This window comes from Purpureocillium takamizusanense, chromosome 2 (assembly GCF_022605165.1).
Source record: "Purpureocillium takamizusanense chromosome 2, complete sequence".
NCBI classification, from domain to species: domain Eukaryota; kingdom Fungi; phylum Ascomycota; class Sordariomycetes; order Hypocreales; family Ophiocordycipitaceae; genus Purpureocillium; species Purpureocillium takamizusanense.
Genome location: NC_063069.1, coordinates 500,633 through 523,551, shown reverse-complemented (window position 1 = coordinate 523,551; position 22,919 = coordinate 500,633). Strand labels below are relative to the sequence as shown.

Sequence of the window (22,919 nt, the reverse complement as noted above, 5' to 3'; positions counted from 1 at the left end):
CCCCTCTGTGTCGTGTGCTTGCTGTGCTCTCGACTCGGGGCTTGCCGGGAGTGCAGGAAAGAGGAAAGGCGCCCATCGCTAGCAGTAACTTAGTAGTCCGCAGGGGGGGGGGGGCGGCAGCCGCGACAGGGTTGATGTTGGAATCAAATACTGCTTGTGGGCATTTTGGCGCTCGACGTCAGCACGTGGCGTTTGCTTTTAGTGGGAGATTATATGGACGGAGGCTCTGATGCACGATGATGCTTACAGGACGGACTGATGAGCTGCTTCTCTCACTGTGCGAGGAAGACATTCTTCAGAGACAGACAGGAAGAGAGAGGGGCAGAGCTACGGGGCTTTACTTTTGGGCTCTGCGGAAGCACCCGTCGAGAGTCTGGCGTCTGATCCCGTGGCGTCTTCACATGCTGCCTGGAGCGGCTGCGGTGACTGCGACGATGGCGGCTGCCCCCTTTTGCGCTCTCCACTGATGTTTGTCCTGCGTGCAAGCCTCGACTAAGGAGGCGGACGATCGATCGTCCGTAGCTGGGTCACTGACGGGCCTGTCACTCACCCCCCCTGTGATAAATTCAGAGCGAATCTTGAGTACGTACTTGATGTGATCTGCGTGTAGAGTCTGGTAGTACCTAGGTAGTATTCGATGGTAGCCCCCGTCCGCTACGCGCCCAGTACCCCTTGCCAGCGTCGTCGTCGTCGTCTAGCAGCGCAAGACAAGATTGCGGTGCGGGTGCGGCGCGGCGCGGCGCGGGGCGTGAAACAAGTTCCAAGGGTTGGATATATCCTCATCAGCAGCGGAGCAGCCCGGCCTGGCGTTGACGAACATGACCAGGTCGGCGACTCCGGCGACCATCTCCCTGGAGAATCTGCATATCAGATTGACTGCAGCTGATGAGATGAGGGAGGATCAAGGTGCACTCCATGGCGAGGGGAACTGGCTGTCAGCGTAGAGCCCGATCAAGGTACATCGCGTTCTATCTATATCCTACAAGTCACTTTGAAGGTCACAGTTATTATCTCCGCCTGCTACTCGTCCTACGTATTGACAGCATAAACATAGGAGCCCATCTGGAGGACTCAGCGGGCGCTGTTTCTCACCCCACGGGGTATGTGGCTACCTCATCAATTCCCAAGCACACGACAACTCGAACCTTCAATGTCCTTTTTAACCTTTTGCGGGTTCCCGTAGGAGGCTGCGGCGGCGGCGGCCGGCTGCATTCCCCCCCTTTCTCCAGACCCCTTTTCTTTGCCAGTTGCGGCGTTGCGGCGACCACGGGTGGGATCGGTAATAAGCTGGAGCTGGGCTCACGCAGGGGGAGGGGGGGAGGGAACCATCGGTAGAAAGGGGAGCCGCTGATGAGGAGCCGCGCGCGGAAGCTAGATTTGGATTCCACACATCTTTCCGCTGCATCACGTCCCCTCCCCATGCACTCCCTGGTGGGCCCGCGTGCGGCACGGTAGACGCTGCGGTGCGTATTGCTGCAGGTCCCCTCCCGACGACATGGGAGGCTATTTCCAGGAAGTGACGATCTGCTGGTGGGCAGGTGCTACCCCTGAAGTGCTCACGCGAGCAGGAGGGGCGAGGCTGCGAGGGCGATGAGGGGGTGTAGATGCGACTTCGTCATGATGAAGCCAACGTCGCGGGCCAAGAACGGGATGGCTCTCATGGCTTTGGTGGCAGCCACGTTCCCTCACTGCAATGATGCTGCTGACGATGCTCCAGCCGAGTGCAGCGACAAGCCATAGATGTTGCCTTCAGACTCATTCATACGCCCCAGAGAAATTGAAACGCGCCGCTGTTGCTGCCCAGGAGCGCATCGTCCGTCATCTGCACGCACCCGTCAGCTCACCATGCCCACAGCAAGCATCTCACCCGCAGGCGGCGTCGCCCCTGCCTCCTGAGCTCACACACACACTCACCAGAGAGTCCCACTCGCTCATCAGATCCATCGACGGCGTCGCCGGCGACAAAGAGGCGCCGTGGGCGCCGCAACCGCCATGTGCCGTCGGCCCGCCCGGCGCCACCATCGCCTCCAGCACGGCGAGACACTCGTCCTCGGTCTCCGCCGCGGCCTCGACGAGCCGCCTCGGGAGCGAGCCGGCACCTTCATCATCATTCCCGACGGAGGTGGGCCCCGCGGACTCGTCGTTCCCGGAGGCGGCGAGGTACCAGTCTACCTGCGCCGCGAGGAGGCTCATCACCAGGTACCCCTTGACGTTGGTCTCGCCGGCCTCGATGCACCGCATGCTCCAGGCCTTGCACGCGCGCATGACGGCGAGTAGGTCGCCGCGCACGAGCGTTGGCCCGGGCGTGTCCTCCTGCTCTTGCAGCTGGGCGCGCAACTCGAGCGCCGCGAGGGTGCCGGCCTGGAACACGGTTGTGCGGAAGAAGCCTGATCCGTTTGTCACGAACCGGGCCATGTCTCGGCGGCCACTCGACGACGACGATGACGACGACGATGTGGTCGTCGTTGTAGTCTGGCTTGCAGAGTGCGTAGCCACCGCCGCAGTCGCATCATCTGAAAGACCCGTGGCAGACCAGATCCTAAGCGCCGAGTCGGTCACCACGCGCCGCGAGAAGGCGTACTCGGCCGGGTTGTGCAACGAGGGCCCGAAGAAGGGCGCATGCAAGGCCGAGAGATAGCGGAGTAGTAGGATGTCGATGAACTGACTCTCAAAGTGCACGCCCAACGACGATGACGAAATATCTGAGCCGTATCCCTGTAACGTCCGACGCACGGCTTTGTACACGTCCCGGAGCTCCGCGTCGAGGCGCAGAGCCTCGACGTACGTACCAGGCGAGCTCGCGTCGTTGAGAAACTTGAGGACGGCCAGACGCGCTGCAAAGGTCCCACGCAGCGCAATCGCCACCGAAGTCTGCGTGAGCTCACCGTCTGCCTGCGCGACCGGTTCCTCGGCCTCCTCGAGCCGCTCGTCGTCCATGTTGCCAGGCGGACGGGTGTCGAAGTCGAGAAGCGACAGCAGCGGGGCCCCGCCCGAGGCCATGCTCGACTGCAGCTCGAGCTCGAGGATCGTGTTCCACAGCCGGCGGCGCATCTCGGCGTCGAGCGGCGACGACACGCCGGGGAGCAGCCTCGCCGGGTCGCGATGCAGGCCCATGTACATGGCGGTGCGCAGCAGCGACCCGGCCGCCGTCCAGACCAGCGTCTCGCCGACGCCGGTGCTCTCCCGCGCGAGGAGGAGCAGCACGCTGGTCTGCAGGGCCCGGATGCTGAGCTGCGACTTGAGGCCGGGCTCCGACAGCCATGTCTGGGCCTCGTACACCCAGCGTGTGGCCGACTCGCGGTGACGGAAGCCCTCGTCGTGGGTGGTTGCTCCGATGGCGAGGATGAGCTTGAGCTGCACGATGAACCCTTCGTTACTGCACGTCTCCAGGCTCGGCGTCCACAGCGCATCGTAGTCTCGCCTGAAGCTCGGGATATGTACGACCCGGTATACGCGCTCTGATGTGCGAAGGTAGCAGTCGACGAGCTCGTCGGCTACCTCCTTGGGTGGCAGTTCTCTCGTCGGCGGGGTTGGCCAGGCAGGTGTGCGGCGCGACTTGATAATTCGGGCCAGGGCTTTACATTTCTGAAGCTTTGAGGATATGCCCAATGTGTCTCTCCGTAATTCTGATTCCAGGACCGGGGGGATTTGCAGAACCTAGTCCTTCGCTGTCAACATAACTGCCCCTTTGATAGTACATATGTTAGAGTGTGCTGACCATTGAGACGCCGTTGACCCAATGACTTTGGCCAAACACGCGCGTCTTGTGAATGATGTTGCGGCTAGACCCGCGAGCCTTGCTGGCCAAGCGTTCGTCGACCTCTATGTGGAACGTACCACCAATGTGCGTTGACGTCGTCTGTATCGTACCCTCCAGGCCCTCGGCCAGCGGCCGTAGCCTCTGCCTTGCCGGAGTAGTCTTGCCCCCAAGATTCGAGTCGCACGCTGCGGACGACGCGCTTCTTGACTCATCCGCATCGTTTGTCAATGCCGACTTGTCGACACTCATGCTGGAGCGGCTGCCGCTTGGAGAGGAACTGTCCAAACGATCGCCAGGGGCTGGGCCGGCGATGGCACGACTGCGACGAGGCAGCGGTGCCTCGGGGTTGTCGTAGACGCATGATCCAGTCTTTGAGCGGAGGCAGTTACTGCATGGCGTCTCTCTGTTGCAGCGGATCTTGCGTTGCCGGCACAGGGTGCATGAGCTGCGACGGCAGTCAGTGTCGAGTGAAGAAGAGCGGCGAGGACAACAGCCTAGGACGGGGGGACTGCTCGGGACTTACACGGCGGGCCGCCGACGCCGACGTTGTGCTGGTGCGTTCATAACGGGGCAACGACCTGCCTTAAACTAGGTCATTGCCATGAAGTTTCTATGACATTGCGATGATGGACCTTGCGCATCTCTGAGTTGAGTGAAAAAGATCATGAGAGTTGTCGGGCAATTCGTCATCACTGCGCTTATGGTCGCTGTGGTCCGCCGTTTGCCGACTCCGAACGGCCGATTCGGACTCGGCCGTAGGGCGAGCAAGGGTCGGGTCTCAGATCAGAAGGGTGACAACGTCCCAAGCAAAAGCTTCCAATAATAGCTGCGAACCTGGTGAATGGCTGAATCTCGTGAACGGTCCAAAGAGCTTCAGTGGTAGAGCCTGCTCCTGATGGACATTGACCAACGTTGGAGCGGACCGAGCGCCCCGTCATAACATAACACGGCCGCCGCCTTGCTCCCTTCGAACAAGGATCGTGGCCTCGCGACTGCAAGGGACGAATGTATGGCGCAGATCCGAGAGGTTGTCGTCTCCTGTCAACCTCGCCGGGTGGCTCCATGGCTTCCATGTAGGTACGCGATGGTGTCATAGCCGGAGCGAATGATATGCGAGTAAAGCACCGTTGCCATGTGTAGTCTCCGGGACATCCATGCCATGGTTGAAAAAAGGGAGAATTGTGCATCCGGATGTGTCTCTTCCGGGTCGACGTCGAGTGATAGTCAGTTGTAAATGCTTTTGTCCATCAGCCCGGGCTACAGGGTCACGTACAGAGCCGCCGCAACTACATGCGTTCATCTAAGTCAATGTCGCTCGCTTAGATGTATGCTTTGACGTGACCCCACGTCGCTTACGATAGAATGCCATGTGCCAAGGCTCTCCCGCGACCAGACGAAAGGCTAGAGTTGCGGAGTTTTGTCGTGCAGGTACGGTCTCCGTCTATCGAACTGAGACAGACTCCTTTTTTTAAACTTGCGGCCTCGTGCTCGCGTTGCCATGTTGTCTTGCAATGATTTACGAGAAGCGGTGACTGACCCCCGCGTAGAAGAAGACAGAAAAAGGGTCATGATGAAAGTGGACAGCTCTATATTTGGCGCCCGATGCTAATCAATGGCAACGACCGGGCGTCGGGAGAGCACTACCCGAGGTCGGTTGCAGCAAAAACTTGAGCTCCTTGCCGCAGCTGGACGTACGAGCAAAAGAAAGCCGCGATGCGTATGCGGTGCTGATCTCAATGGGTGCTTGCGGAGTTGCGGAGCTCGGAGCCGGGCGAGGAGCCGAAAAAGCAACGAACCCGCTTGGCGACTCCGAGCATCACAACGACACAACTCTGTGATGGAGTAGCAAGGGAGATGTGATGGAAGCAGCTGTAGTCGAGAGATGCTGTGGTTGAGCCTTCTTGGTGACGGAGGGGTGCTCGTGGTTTTGGCAAAGGGGTCGTTTGTGTATATAAACCTCTTTCCATCCGCTGCCTCAACAAGTTTGATCGAGCAACTCACACCGTCTCTCAAGATTCAGTCAATTCAAACACTTAAGACCGTTTACACTTACACCTCCAAGTCCATCACATCCATCCACAAAATGAAGGCTTTCGCATCCCTCGCTGTCCTCGCTGCCTTTGCGGCCTCGGCCGCCGCCAGCCCAGCTGGTGTCTCCGAGAACATGAACATCCGGCGGAGGATCACGGCCAAGCTCTCCCTCTGCGAGGCGGCCAACCTTCAGAACTGCGATGACACATTCGTCCCGATTGATACCTGCTGTAAGTCCCCCTTGCCGTTACACGCGGTCGTTTGTTATCGTCCACTAACAGTTCCCGCCTGCAGACCGGGTGAATGATTGCACCGTTCACTCACTTAACACCGGGGGCCACATCTGTGACTTTTACTCGTAAGTAGGATAAGCTTTGAACATGACCGGTGTATGAGCTGACTTTTTCTAGTGAGAGGGGCTGCGGCGGCCACAAGTATCAGCACTGGGGCATCCAGGAGGATCTTCCGGACGGTGTCCTCATCCGCTCCGTTTTCTGCTGGTGAACGGTGATAAGGAGGTTGAAGGGAGTGAAATGATGATTCTCTCCTGTCGGTTCTTACACTGGATTTTGCTGCGGTGGGCATGGTGTCATTCTTTTCTAAAACAACCATTTGTGAAAGATGATGGATGAGCAACGGCAACAAGTTGTGAGGGCTCGTGTCATTCGAGGTAGAGCTGGACTGCAATATGAAACGTTATTTCCTTCCTTTTTCTTAGCCGATTGAGATTGTTGGCTTCTGATGAATGTGCCTTATGCCTGGATCAATTTTTTTGACTACAAGAGGTGCCTAGAGCGCTAAAGTTCGCGTCGGTTGCGAGAGCTTAACTCTAAGGTGGCTTGAGTATTAACTGAGTCGTGGGTTGCGTCGAAACACTGGGGTTTTGAACGTACGGAAGTAGTGGTGTCATAATTACCATAGACTACTCTCATGTTCACGGACTTGAGAGCCTTGCCTAATATCACTAATGACTATTCATTATCATAAAGGTCCATCGAGGTGCAAAGGCTCTCTAGTGGGCTGTGATGCTATATGCAGGGTGTCATGTTTGACTGCAGTACTGACATGATGAACGCTGCAATCTGCTTTATCGTCAGCATGAGTTTACATTGACATTTATGTCGAGAGCTGGCGCTAGGCATGCGCTGTTGATGATTACCTGGGCGGGGGGAAACGTCACCAGACGAAACTGACTGACATCACGTCTCTGCCACCGGAGACTTTAATGTGCGCTAAGTGACAATACTATGAACACCTTTATAAACACGTCACATCACACGAGAAGATGTAATGAAAAGCAGGATTGATATTGAACGTCGACTGTACTGGAGCTTTCGGAAAAAGATATATACACATGTAGGGTGTAGGGTAAAATCACTGACTAGGACTATTCGAGGAGCAAGTGACAACCAGTTGAGGCACAATTTCTAGGCCTTGGATACTTCGTCGGCGATGCCTCTTCCCGCCGCGCGCCCCGAAAAGATGCAGCCGCCCACGAACGTCCCCTCTAGAGAGTTGTATCCGTGCACGCCGCCGCCGCCGAAGCCAGCCACCTCACCCGCGGCGTACAGACCGGGAAAGGGCGTCCCGTCGGCACGCATGACGTTGCTGCTGAGGTTCGTCTCGATGCCGCCCAGCGACTTGCGCGTCAGCAGGTTCATGCGCACGGCGATGAGCGGGCCGTTGTTGCCCTTGTCGAGGAGGCGATGGGGCTTGGCGACGCGGCTGAGCTTGTCGGGCCAGTACGACCGCGCGTTGTTGATGAGCATGGCCTGGGCGTCCTTGGAGTAGACGCTGTTCATCTGAGCGTCGCGGGCCTCGACCACGTCCCGGATCTGGGCCAGGTCGAGGGCCGGGCCGTTGCGCTCGGCGGCGAGCTTGTTCATGCCCTCGACTAGCTCCTCGAGCGTGTCGCGGACGACAAAGTCCTTGCCGTGCTTCTGGAAGTTCTGGACGGGGACGGTGCCCTTGGAGCCGAAGATGCGCGTCAGTAGCATCCAGATGCTCTTGCCCGTGATGTCGGGGTTCTGCTCGGAGCCCGACAGGGCGAACTCGCGGGCGATGATGGACTGGTCGAGGATGAACCACGTGTAGTCGTACCCGGTGCTGCAGATGTACTTGAGCGTGCCGCGCGTGTCGGTGCCCGGGAACAGAAACGGGGGCAGCCGCTTCCCCGTGGCGTCGAGCCACAAAGACGACGGCGCAGGCAGGACGCGGATACCGTGGCCGGGCCAGATGGGGTTCCAGTTCTGGAGGCCCTCGGTGTAGTGCCACATGCGGTCGCGGTTGATGACGTGCGCGCCTGCCTTCTCCGTGATGCCGAGCATGCGGCCGTCGACGTGCGCGGGGACGCCGATGACGAAGTGCTCGGGCACCTTGGGGCCCAGCTTGTCGACGGGCCAGGCAGCCTTGACGGCATCCAGGTTGCCGCCGATGCCACCGGACGAGACGAGCACGGCGGCGCCGCGCAGCTCGAAGCGGTCGACCTCGACGCGCGACGACTTGACACCCCGTGCTGCGTCGTCGGGTTCGAGCACGCGGCCCCTGACGCCGACGGCGCGGCCCGAGGCCTCGTCGACGATGACCTCGTCGACGACGTGCCGCCACCGGAACTGCACGAGACCCCTGTCCGCCGCCTTCTTGACGGGCTCGGCGAAGACGCGAACCACCTCCGGGCCGGTGCCCCAGGTCAGATGGAACCTCGGCACCGAGTTGCCATGGCCGTTGGCGGTGCCGTCGCCGCGCTCGGCCCAGCCGACGTTGGCCATGAAGCCCATGCCGCGCGCCTTGACGTACGTCTCCATCTCGTCCGTGGCGAAGTCGACGAATGCGCGCGCCCAGCGGCGCGGCCAGACGTCGTCGTCGTCGCGGTCAAAGGCCGCGGATCCCTGCCAGTCGCGCCAGGCCAGTTCGCGCGAGTCCTTGACGCCCATGCGCCGCTGCTCGGTCGAGTCGACGCAGAAGAGGCCCCCGAGCGACCAAAAGGCCTGCCCGCCCAGGTTGTTCTCGTTCTCCTGTTCGACGAAGACGACCGGGACGTTCTTCTCCTGCAGCTCGAACGCGGCCACGAGCCCAGCGAGCCCGGCGCCCACGATGATGACGGGCTCCTTATTGGACACCATGGCGGCGGTGCCGGTGAATGCGATTGCTGCGCCGCGGGTAGCGACAGACGGACGGGTTCTGCGTTGAGCCTCGCTGCGTAGATGTCTTTGCTCTAGTACTAGCAGTCGACGTCGGTATGTTGGCCCCGGAATGTGTGGGGTGATGAGGTGGCGCGGAAATGTGAAGGGTTATTAGGGGGAGTTGCGCAAGCTGCAGGGCTCTGCGGTGTATGGGAGTCGTCGTGAAGAAGGAACGGAGCTCGTGTGCTCAAGGTATAATGAGGCGCCAAAAGCCCGTCGGGCCTTTCGCTGCTCAATCCCGTCCGCTGTCGTGCCTGCCATCCGGGATAGGCATCCTTTTCCCGGGCCCTGTGACAGCGCGGTTGTTGTGGATGCAACTGTAGACAACCTAGGCAGGGGCTCTACGAGCCGAGGTACAAGCTGGACGCGGGCAAGTCCTTCTTGTGCTTGACGAGCCTGTGTGTACTTCGTACTTTGTAGCCTTGTAGGGCCTCGTTGACGACATTGGCAGCTTCCACTGAAACGCAAGTCTCGCGGGAGGACCTTTGTCCACAATGGTGAAGCGTAGGTTTGCCCGTGGCCAGGTCAACCCAGGTCGCAACTCAGCACGAGAAGCCATCATTGCTGCATCGACCCAGATCGACTGACAGCTTAACTCGATCCTTGGTGCATCCACCAGACCCCAGCAAACCGCCACGAGCCAGGACAAGAATTCCCCTCAAGACGATGCGCACATGGTTAAGTCCTCTGTGGGGACCACCTGATGGATTTGCGGGGGATGCTAGTAGATCAGGAAGCGGAGATCGGACGCCGCCGTCGACGAGTCCAGCCTGTGAGGTCCATGGAGGGAGCCTGGTCTGACAGGCAGCCAACGAGCGGGCTGTGGCGCCGCGCTCCAGGCCAGCCGGACGGAGTGGCGCTGCTGGTGCTGTCGTTGCTGTAACGCTGCTGGTCAGTGGTAACCGTCTGTTGCTGCCTATGTGGTTGTAATTGGAGTAGTAGTAGTCGCAAAACAAGGTCGATCCGATGATGGCCCTGCTGGTGGTCGTTCGTGGCACATCGCAGTCAATCGTTTGGGAGCTGGCGACGATGCGCCATGTGACGTGGACTTGGACTCGCTCTCATGCGACGCAATGGCTCTTTCAACCAGAGACAACCGCTGTGCATTTGCTGATTCCATCCGATTGGGTCGCCCAAAGCCAACGTGAGACAGGAAACAATGGCTGGAAGGGTAAAACCCCCGTGACGCTGAGACGAGACAGGTCGACCTCTCCCGACTATGTATATTTGCCTTTCGTGTCGGCCAAGTCAGTCAGGTCGCGGTCGTGCAATTAATCTTGCCATGGAGCTTCGTCCGGATTCGAAAATTATCGGTGCTCAGGTCTTGTCTCGGCCCTCCGGCCTGCCGCCACTCAGGCAGGGGGGGAAAATCTTGGGACGAGACATGAGAAGCGACCGATCCGCACCGTCGATGCTCTGGGTAAGAGCCATCGCAGCGACGCTCCGCCACAACCCAGGCAGGCATGTATAACTGTACGTGACGATGCTGCACGTGTGGAGATACTCCCGGCGAAGGGGACCGGCATCATGAGATAGGACAGTGTAGTCAATGGCGCCCGCATCAGCGCCCACAGCCTGCCGTGCGTCGCCCGAATCAGATGTGCAAGGAGTCGGCGATCGACCCAGGTCGATGCCAGAGATCATCACGACGGCCTCATTCGGCGGGGTTGCGCAAGCTGAGTGGGCGTTGCGGCGGTAGGGCTCATCGTGCCGATCCCGAGCGATCGGAGCAAACGGAAACCTGAACAAGGGGAAGAGAGGAGGGGTGGGGAACAGCGTGATGTTTTGCAGGGCCAGGCCAGGGGGGCACTGCCAACTTGCATGCTTGCCAAGCATCCAAGCCATCCATCCCAAGTCGACCTCTTGACACCCGGGCGTTGTTGGTCCTCGTGGGCGATATCGCGGCGCAGCGGCCTCTGGGTCCTGCCTGACATGGTCGGCGATTGGAATGGGGGCACTGACAATCATTGTGCTACGTACTCGGCGACTGGTACAGTATTTGCCTCGTTTTATAATATCTTGTACGTACGAAGTACAACAAGCACTGTAGTATAAGCCTGGACGGACCACGATGGCTCACGGCGCTGGGCGACACCAGTGATCGGCCCGTATATGGCCAAACTGCCCAAGTGCCCGGGGCCTTGGGCATCATGCGCCTCTCGCGAGACATGCCGCAGGCCGGGCGACGTCTGCGCAATCTCGTCAAGCAAGCCCGAGCGCTGTGTCAGGGGTGATGAGACAGGGCGCGGCATACAAGGTCCCACCGACGCCCTGATCATGTTCTGCGAGGTGCACCATCACTTGCGAAAAATATCGGACGCGATTTACGTGCTCCCATGGGTCTAACAGCACTTGGGCGCTCGATTGCTTCTTTTTTTCGGCGCCCCCTGGCGTGCATGTGCAGATCTTCACAGACCCGCCACGCCCCCCCCCCGCCCAGGCCCAACTGCATGCATGCTCAGGTCCCAACAACATGAAGACTCAAGAGGGCTTGCAGGCAAAACGTTGTGTCAGGCCTGATGGCTGGACCTCGTCGCAATCCAGTCGCCTTGAAGGTTTCGCCGCCTGCGTCGTGAGTCGCGTAATGGAAAACGAACATTGTACCTGAACGATTGCGCGCGCTTTTTCTCATCGGCCTTGTCGTCTTTTTTTTAACCAAGCTGATATTCTGCACGTTGTTTCGAGGCTACCTTTTCCTTGAGAAATAATCCTAGTAATAGATAGACCACCGCTTAGTAGCTGTGAAGCTGTGTATCTCTCTGGGCATCAGGTGTTCTTGTTCGTAGTTTAGAGATATAAGAGCTGTAGAGATCCCAAGTCCCAAGTAAACGAGAGAGTAACCAGACCCATTGGCTCCAACTCTTCTTTCGGCTCCTCCTCTGCTGCCTATGATGCTACGACAAGCCCTTTCACTATTGCTTTTCGCGAACGCCGCCTTGTCCATACACAGGGTGGACATTCCCCATGATCCCGTATACTGGGAGGACGTTTCCTATGACTCCGACATCGGGTCTGAAGATGAAGGCTACGATGAGATCCTAAAGAAAGGGGCTGAGCTGTGGAATGATTATATTATGGGCGAGGTGTGCTATAACCGGAGATACAGTCCTCGAGTTTGCATCGCTGATCGTAACTTCAGTGCGATACTAAGAACCAGAAATGCACATATCGCTATCTGGTATTCCAGGAGGCTACAGCACAAGAGCAGGCGTGCACCGACTTCATTAAGAGAACGCATCCTTGCACCAAGGGTTCTGTAGGTCTCCCATCTCCATGCTAGGCCCGCATGCAATATGTGAAGATGCTAAATGTATATTATATAGTGCGGTGGGCTGAAGAAACAAGGCGGACCAGGCTGTGGCGTCTCGTATCCAGTGGGAGGCCGGTGTAAATTCGATGACGATCCTGCCGATGTCAATTGCTGGTAGCCGTATCATTTTTGGATGGAGTTTAGTTAGCTAATGATTCGTGCTATCTCAATGTTCTGCGATACTGTCGACATTTATTCAGGCTTTGGAGGTAGTTCTAGTTATTGAAGAATGTCAGTGCAGTCTCCAATGCAGCAGGCTCGAAAGTGAGCGCCCGATCCCTTGACGTAGATGATGCCGACCAAATGTAGATATTAGAGATTGACTGGGGCAGGCATAGCCGTCAGGTCAACGCCGTGTAGCCACATCATGACGCTGAAGGGACAGTCAAAACTTTGAGTCATACGATTGGGTGTTGGTTAACTAGCTCCTCGTCCGCTCTTTCGCAAACGGTGGCGCCGGGCACAACCAGGGTTTCCCAAGCCCAAGCCCGTCATCTCAGCTGTGGCGCCCGCCCCCCTCCTCTGCCGAAGCCATTCCGCCCGTCAACTACCGCAAGCGCCGAAGCCAAGGGATTTTAACACGCCAACTCTAAGTGTGCTCGGACCTCGGGGGCCGGCGCATGGCTAGTTGGTTGGATCTCTTTTGCACTACAACCACCAACGGTACTGATCGTCACCCGAGACGAAAAGCAAGAAATGAAAAGAAAGAGCCGCCGTGAAACGCGCAATCTCTGTCTCCCGCCTCCCCTCTACTAGCACTATGGTACAGGCGTTTTCGGCGCTCGGCAGGTCGAGCTTGTAGTGGATAAAGACCCTCATGATCCCTCGCTCACAACGCACTCGGGTTGCGAAAACGGTGAAATGAAAGAAGAAGGCGAGGCGTTGCGCTGACTGCTCTTTACCGTCAATATGGACAACGTGGACGTGGCGCCGGTCTCCTTGTATACGCTCCCTACCAGTCCGGCCGCTTGGGACCGGATTGGCATCTTCTTCATCTGCTATGCCTGCATCTGGACAACTCTCGTCTTCTCGGGCATGGCCTTTTGTTGGTTCAACCGCCACCATCCCGTCCTCAGGATCCGCGGTCTGCCGCTGTCATTCACTGCCATTACCTTCCTTCACGCCTACTGGATTCTTGCGCAGATTACGTATCCCATTGGCAGGACGATCCCGGTCATTCTCGCATATGATATACAGTACTTCTTCATGGGCATGTGGTTCCCGCTCGGAATCGCCCTTTTCCATGCTTCCAACACCCGTTTCCTTCACATCGCCAAGCTGCAGAGGCAGTTTACCCACCCCGAGCTCAGGTATCGCGCGGGATGTGACGGCGCCAAGTCATCATGGCTCTGTCGCCTAAGAAACATGCGCTACACGAGAAGGGTCATGATACTCATCGGCTTTGGCATGGTCCTACAGGCATGTTGAGCAAGTGTCTGCAGCGTCACCGAACTATGCTGACCGCCATAGGTTCTCCTCACCGTCGGCATGTGGCTTGCTTGCAAAAAGTACCACCCGACGTACGGCATCCCTGGCACTGAGCTGCACGGTGCTACCATTCCGGAACAACTCGAAGATCTAGGCCGCGGATGGGAGTGGTGGCCTTCTGTCCTCTGGCAGGTCATATGGACTTGGATTGTATGCTGCCTGCTAATAACACTGAGATTGATGGCAACTGACTGCTGCAGGTGGCACCCATTCTTATCTGGCGGGCGTGGGGTATCCGTGACACCATGGGATGGCGCACGCAGACCATCGGTTGCTGTCTCTCAAAGTATGTGAGCGGTATCGCTTCATTCCACAATATTGCTGACAGGGTGATGCCAGTCTTCACGCAACGCCCATGTTCCTCATCGCATCTTACGTGCCTGCTTTTCGAAAAGTCAACCCATATTTTACGCCGAGTCAATGGTAAGCTTTAAGACGTGTGAACTTAGGTCTGGCGCATGCTAACAGAGCAGGATTCACCTATCAATCTTCATGTTTGAGATCTTCACCGTGTTTGTGCCCGTCTTTCAAGTGATTCGACTCCGCATCCTTAGCAAGAAAGCCAAGGACACAAACAGTAAATGGGAAACCGGATCGCAAACCACGACTCTTCGCACTTCTACCTCGGCTGAGTGGCAGAAGGCATCGTCCACCAGCCTGGTGGAAAAGGGACAGTCTCTAGACTATCTCGACGAGAGGCTAGGTGATCGCCTGCTGACTATGGGGGCCTTGGAGCACGTCCTCAGCGAAAACCCAGGACCACTTCAGGAGTTTTCCGCGCTGTGCGACTTCTCTGGAGAAAACATTGCCTTCTTGACGACGCTCTCCGTATGGCAGACTTCTCATACAAACGCCTTTGACCAAGAAAGCCGGCTCGAATCCTACAACCGGGCGCTTGAGATTTACATCGACTTTGTTAGCCCTCGAGACGCCGAGTTCCCGCTCAATGTGTCTTCCACGGATCTCAAGCCTCTTCAGGACGTCTTCGAAAAGGCAGCGAGAATAGTTTGTGGCGAGGGACGAAACGACTCGGCCACGCCTTTCGACATGGATCCGGCGCCTACCAGCAGGGCACTTAGCAGCTTGGTGACCTACACGGGCGAGGTTCCCCAAGCATTCCATGTCGGTATATTCGACGCGGTGCAGTGTCACGTAAAGTACCTCGTCTTCACTAACACTTGGCCCAAGTTCGTGGAGGAGATGCAGCAGCAGCGCAGGAGGTCCAGTGATACGGCGAACAGCGACTTGACTGCGTCGTCGGAGAAGACGCTGGCGAGCAAGGTTTCAAGTCAGCTATCGGGTCTGTTCCGGTCCCTTTGGTAATAATACACACATATCGTGTGCGGAGTGGCCCCTACGGCACTTGGCCACGCTTATGAATTGTACACTTGAAATGATCCTAAAGCCTGGTCAAGTCCCGCGAACGAGGTTCATGGGCACCTGGAAGCCAATACAGACGTTACTATTCTGGGCCTTGCCGTCCATTCTTGTTCAGGCCCCGCGTGAACCATGACCCGGCCTCTACGGCATCTCAACATGAAAGTGACGTAGGCTTAGATGTGCTTGTCAAGCTCTCTTTCGATGCGTTCCGCTCGATTGGGAAATCCAACGAGCAGATCAAGGGTCCAGCTGCCCGTCCAGTGGGCTTGTCACATCACGGGACGACGGGGTCAAAGGCTGCCGCCATCACCCACAACCACATGGCGTGGCTGACGGGACTGGCAGAGTGCAGTGAATAAAATCCCGAAGCGTCCGAAGAGCCCATCGCTAGACACATCGACAGCCGCACATGGGCGTTTGTGGAGCTCCCAGCCACGGGAGCTGTCGCTCGAGCCAGGAGACACTGTCTGGTACGCACAGTGAACCTAATGTGAATGCCTATACCACCCACAGTCCGGAGACTGTCCGTGGCGAGCGAGATGGACGATCCCGTGTCGTCGGGCGGGGTATTTGACACTCTCATTCGATGGTGTTGCTCCGTGGCTGAGGAATGACGCGCGCAAGACATCATCCCACAGCTTCATATCCCGAGGCTGACGTTACAGTCGACCACAGCAAATGAGACAGCTTAGCTATAAAGAGAATGTCGCGTGCGCCCGAGGTTGTTGCTGATACGTACTGCTTCAACAAAAACCTGAACTATCGCAACAGACACGTAAATCACATCCAAACATGAGTGGAATCACCGACGAGGCGGCCATCGAAGGCCACGATCTCATCCACAACGCCGAGTTGGAGGAAGAAAGGGCATGTCGCGACCCCGTATGAACGGCCATTCATTGCTGACATCGGCGCCACAGCTGCACGAGCACGATAATGACCAACCCAAGGCACAGAAGCCCTCAGGGGAGCTCGGCGACGCACCAGCCAATAAAGAGGCTCCGCATCACAAAGAGTCAACGCTCGACAAGGTCAAGGAGGCTCTGCATCTGAAGAAATAGTGCTGCAACGAAATACCATGGGACTGCGCCTTGACTTGGGGAACGGCAATGAGGCTTACAGATTGAACAAAGCTCATGCACGCACCTGCAGCCTGCTGGGGGGTAATGATGTTGATTTTCGGAGAATACCGCACGTAGCTGCAAAATGCCATAAGACCATTTTCCTGTTACGTGGTCACATACCCTACTATTAAGCCACGAGTCATGATTATCGATTCTATCCGGTCACTAACTATAACATGAATCCCTGTAAGTAATTTGCTAGGAGACTGCCGTGAATAGATACGCTCTCGCCCCGCGTTCATGCTACGCGGGGTATCGGAGTGTGTAACATCTAAAGCCAATATGTAAATCATCCCGATCGCGGCATTGCAGTTCCGTCAGCGCGATTTTTCGTGTACATTCATAAACGTGTCGTTGTGATCCCCGGCGTACTACGATGGCCAACAGCGAAAAGCCCCAGGCTCTCCGTCAAAACTCTCCTGCAGTCGAGATACAACACGCCAAGATCGACAATGACAATATGAAAGCCGATTTGATGTGCATCTCCAAGGACGGGGCGGGTGGCGGTATCGTCGACACAGTACGATGCATGTATTACGAACACATACACGGCTACAACTTTCCTAGGGACATTCTTGAGAGAGCGGCCAACTTAGTCAAAGACAACAGAAGCGATGTTGACATGGAGGTCGCCTAAACGCTGTTGTCTGAGTTCTACGAACAGAAGGAGCACATAGTCAACAACCCCCCGTATCTAGAAGTTCGAGCCGTGGTTGATCCATCAGACGACCCGTCGACGCCAGTTAACACGTTCCGAGCATGGTTCCTGGGTAGCCTGTTTGCTATCCTTGGCACTGGTATCGATCAGTTCTTCTCACTGCGATATCCGTCCATATTTATACTGTCATACGTGGCCCAGCTTCTATCCTACCCCTGTGGGGTGTTGATGGCAAAGGTGCTGCCTACCAGAAGAATTGGACTCGGGTCGCTCTCTTTCTCTCTCAACCCCGGGCCGTTCAACCAAAAGGAACAAGATGGCACACTACTGCAAGATCCCTCCGCAACTGACGTTTGCCATCCAAATCTGGGCCACAGTACTTGCAGCGTTTGTATCGCTTGGCGTGAACCAGTGGCAGCTCACACACATTGACGGCGTCTTGTACGGTAGATCAGCCAGGCAGGCTTTCGTGTCCTGGTGAGTTCATGTTTCTCTGTCGTCAATCTCGACTCGCCTATGACTCTGCACTTTCAACTGCAATTCCTGACACAAAACTTAAACAAAGTGACTCGGGGACGCACACGTATTTTACAGCAACCGTCATCATGGGCGCCATTGGCCTAAAGTGAATATTTGGATGGGGTCAGCTGTATAACTCCGTCACCTGGGGCTTCCTCGCTGGTGCCATACTACCTGTTCCCTTCTTCTTCCTGCAGAGACGCTTTCCGAATAGTTGTGCGCTACGTCCACGTGCCGGTGCTCTTTTCCGGTACCCTTAGCTTCGCACCTTACAACCTGACGCATCTATGGCCGGCGTTCTGCCTGTCCTGGCTCTTTAACTCATACATCCGGAAGCGCATGCTCGGGTGGTGGCCGCGCATATGTCCTGGCCAGCGCGTTTGCCTCAGCCGTTGCCATGTCTGGCATCGTCATGTTTTTCGCGGTGTAGGATAAGTCGACGACGGCCAGACTGGACTGGTGCGGAAATCGCGTGCCAGTTGCAGGCGTTGATGGAGGCAGCAACGACATCCCATGCGAGCTCAAACAGGTACCTGATGGGGGGTTTTGATGGCGAGATCCCTTAGCACCCCATCAATGTAAGATGCGGGTTAATTCATGTTCCCCCCTCGCATGCCAGGTATCGAATGACTACCAAATGCCCCAAAACGCCTCTTGTATGTACGGCTCATCGTCATCTACAAATCAGCCCGCCGGCAATGCATCTATACTATGCGTCGTCGCTCTCAAAACGTTGACGACGGTCAACCGTCGCGTCGCACTACTGGAGGTACGACACGCTGTAAATCTCGAACCACTCTTTCCTACTGTTCCACTGAAGCGGAGTAGCGGACGAGGCAAGTAGAGTCTGCAGCGACCAACCGCTTGACTGCTGGACGCTGACGTATTGGTCCTTATCGGCCACCTGCACAGTGTACACGGCGCCGTTGGGGTTGTATCTGAAGGTGAAGGCCTGCGCCCGTGACTCATCGCTCGTCAGGGTGCCGAGATAACGGGTGCCACCGCAAATCCACTTGTAATTCCATGCGGACTGTATGGTGAACTGGTCGCTGGTCCCGGGAATGGCGTGGACGATCCACCGCTGGCGGATGTCGTCGTGGCGCTTCGTGGCCCTAGTGACGCCGGCGTATCGGTCTCGGATTGCCGTCAGCGCGAGACCGCGGCTCTCAAACGTCAAGTATCGGCCCTCGGTGAGCCTGCCGCGAACGCGCTTGAAGCCCTCTTCGACGAGGGAGGACATGTTTTGATTGGCATTGGAGGATCCGTAAGGGATTTCGGGTCTCGAGGATTTGTGATCCTGTAGGCATTTGGCCGGGCCGACCCACGGACCTGTGAGAGAACCAAGGCTAAGGTTGCCGCTGAAGTGAGTGCCATCGTCGGGGAGACTCTCGGGGGTAGGCGGCTGGGTGATGTGGGCGGAAGACGTGTCAGACTGCACCGGGCTAGTTAGTTGACTCGGTGGTTACACATGGATGGCGTTGTTGAAGAAGCGAACATACCTGACTAAAGTCAAACGCGTTGACGAGGTTGGACATGTGGTCCCTGCGCCACTGTGTGAGCTCCTTGCTGTAGACGCCTCGGTAGCCCTGAGCTGCGGCCCATTGCTCGACGAACATGATGTCCGACGTATGGTCGGCGCGCTCGGTGAAGACGTTGCCGCCGCGAGTCCAGGGTGATACGATGGTTCGGGGCGTGCGCCAGCCTGTGCCTCCGTCAGTCACAACGTCCCCGAAAGAGTCGCCGGGAGAACCCTCTCGGCGCCGATGCTGATCTTACCTGGGCCAACGGGCACGTTGCCGTACTGGTTGTATGGGTCCATGAGCCATTCCCCGGCCGCATCCCGGTCGGGTGCTTGGGGTACGACGTGGTCTGCCCACCCACCCTGCTCTGTCGGCGGTGTAAGTAGAGTGTGGTTGGCGGCGCGGGGGGGACGGGGATGACTTACCGTCGTAGCTGATGATGAGGACCGTCTCGTGATACTTGGGGCTGCTGGTGACGGCGTCGACGACCTTCTTCTGCAGCCAGGCGCCGTCGACGGGCTGGTTGGGCGCGTGCTCGGCCATTTCCTGAGGGCCCACGATCCAGCTGACCTGGGGCAGCGTGCCATCGGCCGCGGCCTTGTAGAAGGCGTCGAGGCCCGGGTATGAGTTGCCCTTATCGCGTAGAGCCGAGCCGTTCTTGGCGAGCTGATACTGCTCAAAGTAGGCGAGCATGTTGTCCTCGAAGTTATCAAAGTCCTGCCAGACCTGCCACGAGATGCCGGCGTCTTCGAGATACTCTGGAAACGTCTTCCAGACGAAGGGAAAGCAGTTTAGGCGCGGGGCCTCGCAACCTGTATTCAAGAGTGTGTAAGTGAAGGAGCGGGCACACATCAGTGCGTGGTTCGGGCTGGCTTCAGGAGCTGAGCCGTTCATCATGACTTACCAGGCGTGGCCGAGTTGTCAATAATGATGCCACCGGACCCGTCTGGATTCGACGGCGAGCCGGGGATATTGATGGAGCCACTCATCCACATGATACGGTTGGGGTCTGTCGCGGCGAGGACGCTCTGCGTGGCCATGTCGGCCAGGGTCCAGCCCTCGGCAATGTCCCACTGCGTGGGAACGTCTTCGCGCTTGAAGTAGCCCAAGCTGAAGGGGCTATCGGCACTGACCCAGTTGTTTCCGAGGCCGTTGTTGTAAGCCGCGTGCATGGCGCCCCAACCATTGTCACCAGCGGCCATGCACTGCGTGGCCTCCTTCCACTCGCCGCCCAGGTAGTTGATGTGCCATGGTTTCAAGACACTGACGCCGTTTTTGGCCTCGGGGATGGGCCTGGTGCAAAGCGGACGCAAAATCTGTGAGCAAAGGTGCGATGGTGGAAGAGGGCTCAGCTCCTCACAGAGTCATGATGTCACTCACTGCTCGAAGACGGTCCGGTTGTCACTATTCACCTGGACGTTGGGGTCACCAAATCCCCGCACGCCGGCCATGGTGCCAAAGTACTGCGAGGGTGTCAGATTCGGTTGTTCTCATCTGCTGTGTGGGAACGAAGTTGAGCTCGTGGGGTCGCACATGGTCAAAGGCGCGATTCTCCTGCATGAACAGAACGATGTGCTTGATGTCCCTGAGCGAGCCGGCGGCGCTGACGGCCAGCGGCGCGAGGGCCGTCGCGGCCCAAGCGAGGCCTTTGGATCGCATACTCGCTGTTACTGGCGGTTTCAGAGCTGATGAAGAACCGCGTCTTGGGAGTTCTCAAGTCGGTCCAGTCGTAGCAGCTTTGTGACACCAGAGGTCCACGAGCTGGTGATAGGGGGGGAGCCGTGTCGATCAATCAGGCATCTCGCATTTCTCATCTGTCCCGGACGACCTGTTGTCGGGATATATAAACGGGCCAAGAGCGGGCCAGGATAGGAAACAGGCAGGGGGTGGTGATCAGTGGTGATCAGTCCCCGGCGAATTCTTGGGGTTGCAGCGGCAGCGGCGGCGGCAGCAGCAAGCAGCAGCAGCACGCACTTATCCGCCCGCGCGGGAGGGTTGCAGCAGCCTTGCATAATATACACCCGCACTAACAAAACTAGAATGATGCCACGAGGGGAGCCTCGGAGGCGGGCATTGGGTGGCAATGGGACAAGCGCGTGCAAGCGTGTGGCCGTGTGCCTATGCGACAGGGCCCGTCCGTCCGTCCGATGAGCCTTGTCCGTTCTGGACTGAGGTCTCTGTACTACTGTGCTGTTGCGAACCCCTTCTTTCTGGCCCTCTGTTACCTACTCGACTTGAGGGGAAGGAGGAAAACCGGGGCTGGGGATGCGAGTCTCGCGAAGATCTAGATCCACCAGACGGAGGGAGGCCGGCACGACTCGACAAGCCCGCCGAGCATGCACGCACACTGCAGGCCCTTCTTGGTACCTGCTGATGGAGCGGGGGGAGGGGCCGCTCCCTCCTGTCTGAACCCTGCAGTCGGTCCCTCCTGCGCCGCAGCGTCTCCTCCCGTCCCCTCGTGCTGGCGGCCGGCTGGTCCCCCCCTAGTGGAGTGACGTAGGCACGCACGTCCGTCCAAGACGGCGGTGTGTAGAGAGAGATCGGATCAAACGGCAGGCAAGCAGCAAATGCGTCTCTCAAATTGGAGCCCGTCCCTGTCGTGTCTACGCCAACGTGCAACGCCGCCTCACGGACATATTACGACCAGCAACGTTGCAACAGTACTGGATTCCACGACCGCATAGGCCCGCACCGTGGGACGAGAAGCGCGGACGTACCGGCGGCGACGCGGAGCCGATGCCGTGCCTGAAAGGCGACGCCACATCAGGCTCCGTCAAGGGCCATCACATGCAGGCAGCCAGCCGTCGCGCATCTGGGGATGGGAAGGGCAGGGAGGGGAGGGTTCATCTCGAACCAAAGGGGAGGGCCAACTCACACGACAACTTTCAGGGTACACGGGTGATGGGCTTGGCAGCAGATGGTGTAGTACCAAGATGTCGCCTTAGACCTGCCGTTGCATGCATGTATGCGAGTACTCCGTACATCTATGTCTGTCGCGTGTCCATGTCGTGATGGGTGAAAAGCTGCCTGGGAACAAAGTACTCCGAATGTACAATCGACTGTCTACCCCTGGCAACGATGGCAGCATGGGTGCACTGCCTGCTTTGATGCCCAAGAGTGAGACACGAGTGAGTCGTGGCGGAAGATCTAGATGCAAGTCATGGGCATGGAGCGAGATTGCCCTTGCCCTTGCCCTTGGCCCTCTAGGCTACCCTCGCCGACGCCTGAACAGGGATTTCGGTTCGAAGGGGGAAATTCATCAACGCCTGCTACGAAGAGCCGGCCAAGTTGCAAAAGGTTTGTGCGCATTGCGCATTGAAAATTGACGCTCCGCCGGTGGCGACGCCATGAGGCGTGGACTCTGGAGAGCAACTCGCTCAAGCTGGACATCCATCTCCTCACTTGCCTCAGTTCCATCCACACCCGCCCTTTGTGGGTTTGCCACTGATCGGGTCGTGGCGTCCGCGGCAGGGTCTCAAGGCATAACTGCCGATTCGATGCCAGCAGATGCTGCCGGAGCTCAGCACGGACAAAAGGGCATCATGCATCAACAACGGGCTTGTTGAAGGATGGAGGGGCAAGGCGTCGGCCAAGGAGGGCGCTGCGCCGTGGCCCCGAGACCACCCCCACATGCGCCGCCACGAGGGACAATTCAAGGGTGCCGTGGAGAAGGGTTGGAAGTTTGTTGGAGGCCAGCGCGCCGACCCTCCCCGGTCGTCGGGTGGCTGGCACTCGTCACAAGGCCGACGCCTCCCGTGACGGATACTAACGTTACTACTCCGTAGTTGATCAGGGAGTTTGGACAATGCAGCCAAGGCGGTCGTCTGGTGTCGTTAGCCCTTGAGAGTTGAATTGAGTCTTGCCTCATTGTGACTCGTGATTGTCTGTGTGTTGACGCCTTTGTTGCCCCTTGACCAGTCCTTTGCACCATCTCGTCTTCTCGTCTT

General features: G+C 57.7%; 8 protein-coding genes across 8 annotated transcripts; 5 read left to right on the top strand and 3 right to left on the bottom strand.

Moving 5' to 3' along the window:
• Positions 1–944: 944 nt before the first annotated feature.
• JDV02_001978 (uncharacterized protein) lies at positions 945–4,009 on the bottom strand (the record flags this gene model as incomplete). The annotated part of the gene is made up of 3 exons (XM_047982955.1): positions 945–1,822; positions 1,915–3,657; positions 3,719–4,009. 3 exons carry the CDS (start codon positions 4,007–4,009, stop codon positions 1,760–1,762), a joined length of 2,097 nt encoding a protein of 698 aa, XP_047838925.1. The 3' UTR covers positions 945–1,759.
• A 1,759-nt stretch (positions 4,010–5,768) lies between these two features.
• On the top strand, positions 5,769–6,476 carry JDV02_001977 (uncharacterized protein). Its single transcript, XM_047982954.1, has 3 exons — positions 5,769–6,021; positions 6,086–6,149; positions 6,202–6,476. The coding sequence occupies exons 1-3, from the start codon at positions 5,844–5,846 to the stop codon at positions 6,293–6,295; spliced, it is 336 nt and encodes a 111-aa protein (XP_047838924.1). The 5' UTR covers positions 5,769–5,843; the 3' UTR covers positions 6,296–6,476.
• Positions 6,477–7,087: 611 nt separating this feature from the next.
• Positions 7,088–9,431, bottom strand: JDV02_001976 (uncharacterized protein). Its single transcript, XM_047982953.1, has one exon. It carries the CDS (start codon positions 8,911–8,913, stop codon positions 7,219–7,221), a length of 1,695 nt encoding a protein of 564 aa, XP_047838923.1. The 5' UTR covers positions 8,914–9,431; the 3' UTR covers positions 7,088–7,218.
• A 2,393-nt stretch (positions 9,432–11,824) lies between these two features.
• JDV02_001975 (uncharacterized protein) lies at positions 11,825–12,519 on the top strand. Its single transcript, XM_047982952.1, has 3 exons — positions 11,825–12,056; positions 12,113–12,229; positions 12,297–12,519. The coding sequence occupies exons 1-3, from the start codon at positions 11,862–11,864 to the stop codon at positions 12,399–12,401; spliced, it is 417 nt and encodes a 138-aa protein (XP_047838922.1). The 5' UTR covers positions 11,825–11,861; the 3' UTR covers positions 12,402–12,519.
• A 240-nt stretch (positions 12,520–12,759) lies between these two features.
• On the top strand, positions 12,760–15,131 carry JDV02_001974 (uncharacterized protein). Its single transcript, XM_047982951.1, has 5 exons — positions 12,760–13,702; positions 13,754–13,921; positions 13,972–14,057; positions 14,111–14,194; positions 14,245–15,131. The coding sequence occupies exons 1-5, from the start codon at positions 13,193–13,195 to the stop codon at positions 15,092–15,094; spliced, it is 1,698 nt and encodes a 565-aa protein (XP_047838921.1). The 5' UTR covers positions 12,760–13,192; the 3' UTR covers positions 15,095–15,131.
• Positions 15,132–15,806: 675 nt separating this feature from the next.
• JDV02_001973 (uncharacterized protein) lies at positions 15,807–16,428 on the top strand. Its single transcript, XM_047982950.1, has 2 exons — positions 15,807–16,018; positions 16,072–16,428. The coding sequence occupies exons 1-2, from the start codon at positions 15,944–15,946 to the stop codon at positions 16,210–16,212; spliced, it is 216 nt and encodes a 71-aa protein (XP_047838920.1). The 5' UTR covers positions 15,807–15,943; the 3' UTR covers positions 16,213–16,428.
• Positions 16,429–17,249: 821 nt separating this feature from the next.
• Positions 17,250–17,562, top strand: JDV02_001972 (uncharacterized protein; the record flags this gene model as incomplete). The annotated part of the gene is made up of 2 exons (XM_047982949.1): positions 17,250–17,410; positions 17,499–17,562. 2 exons carry the CDS (start codon positions 17,250–17,252, stop codon positions 17,560–17,562), a joined length of 225 nt encoding a protein of 74 aa, XP_047838919.1.
• A 154-nt stretch (positions 17,563–17,716) lies between these two features.
• On the bottom strand, positions 17,717–20,870 carry JDV02_001971 (Phospholipase C). Its single transcript, XM_047982948.1, has 7 exons — positions 20,506–20,870; positions 20,353–20,435; positions 19,877–20,265; positions 19,398–19,784; positions 19,229–19,339; positions 18,952–19,154; positions 17,717–18,884 (listed from the first exon to the last, which is right to left on the bottom strand). The coding sequence occupies exons 1-7, from the start codon at positions 20,629–20,631 to the stop codon at positions 18,213–18,215; spliced, it is 1,971 nt and encodes a 656-aa protein (XP_047838918.1). The 5' UTR covers positions 20,632–20,870; the 3' UTR covers positions 17,717–18,212.
• Between the last annotated feature and the right edge of the window lie 2,049 nt (positions 20,871–22,919).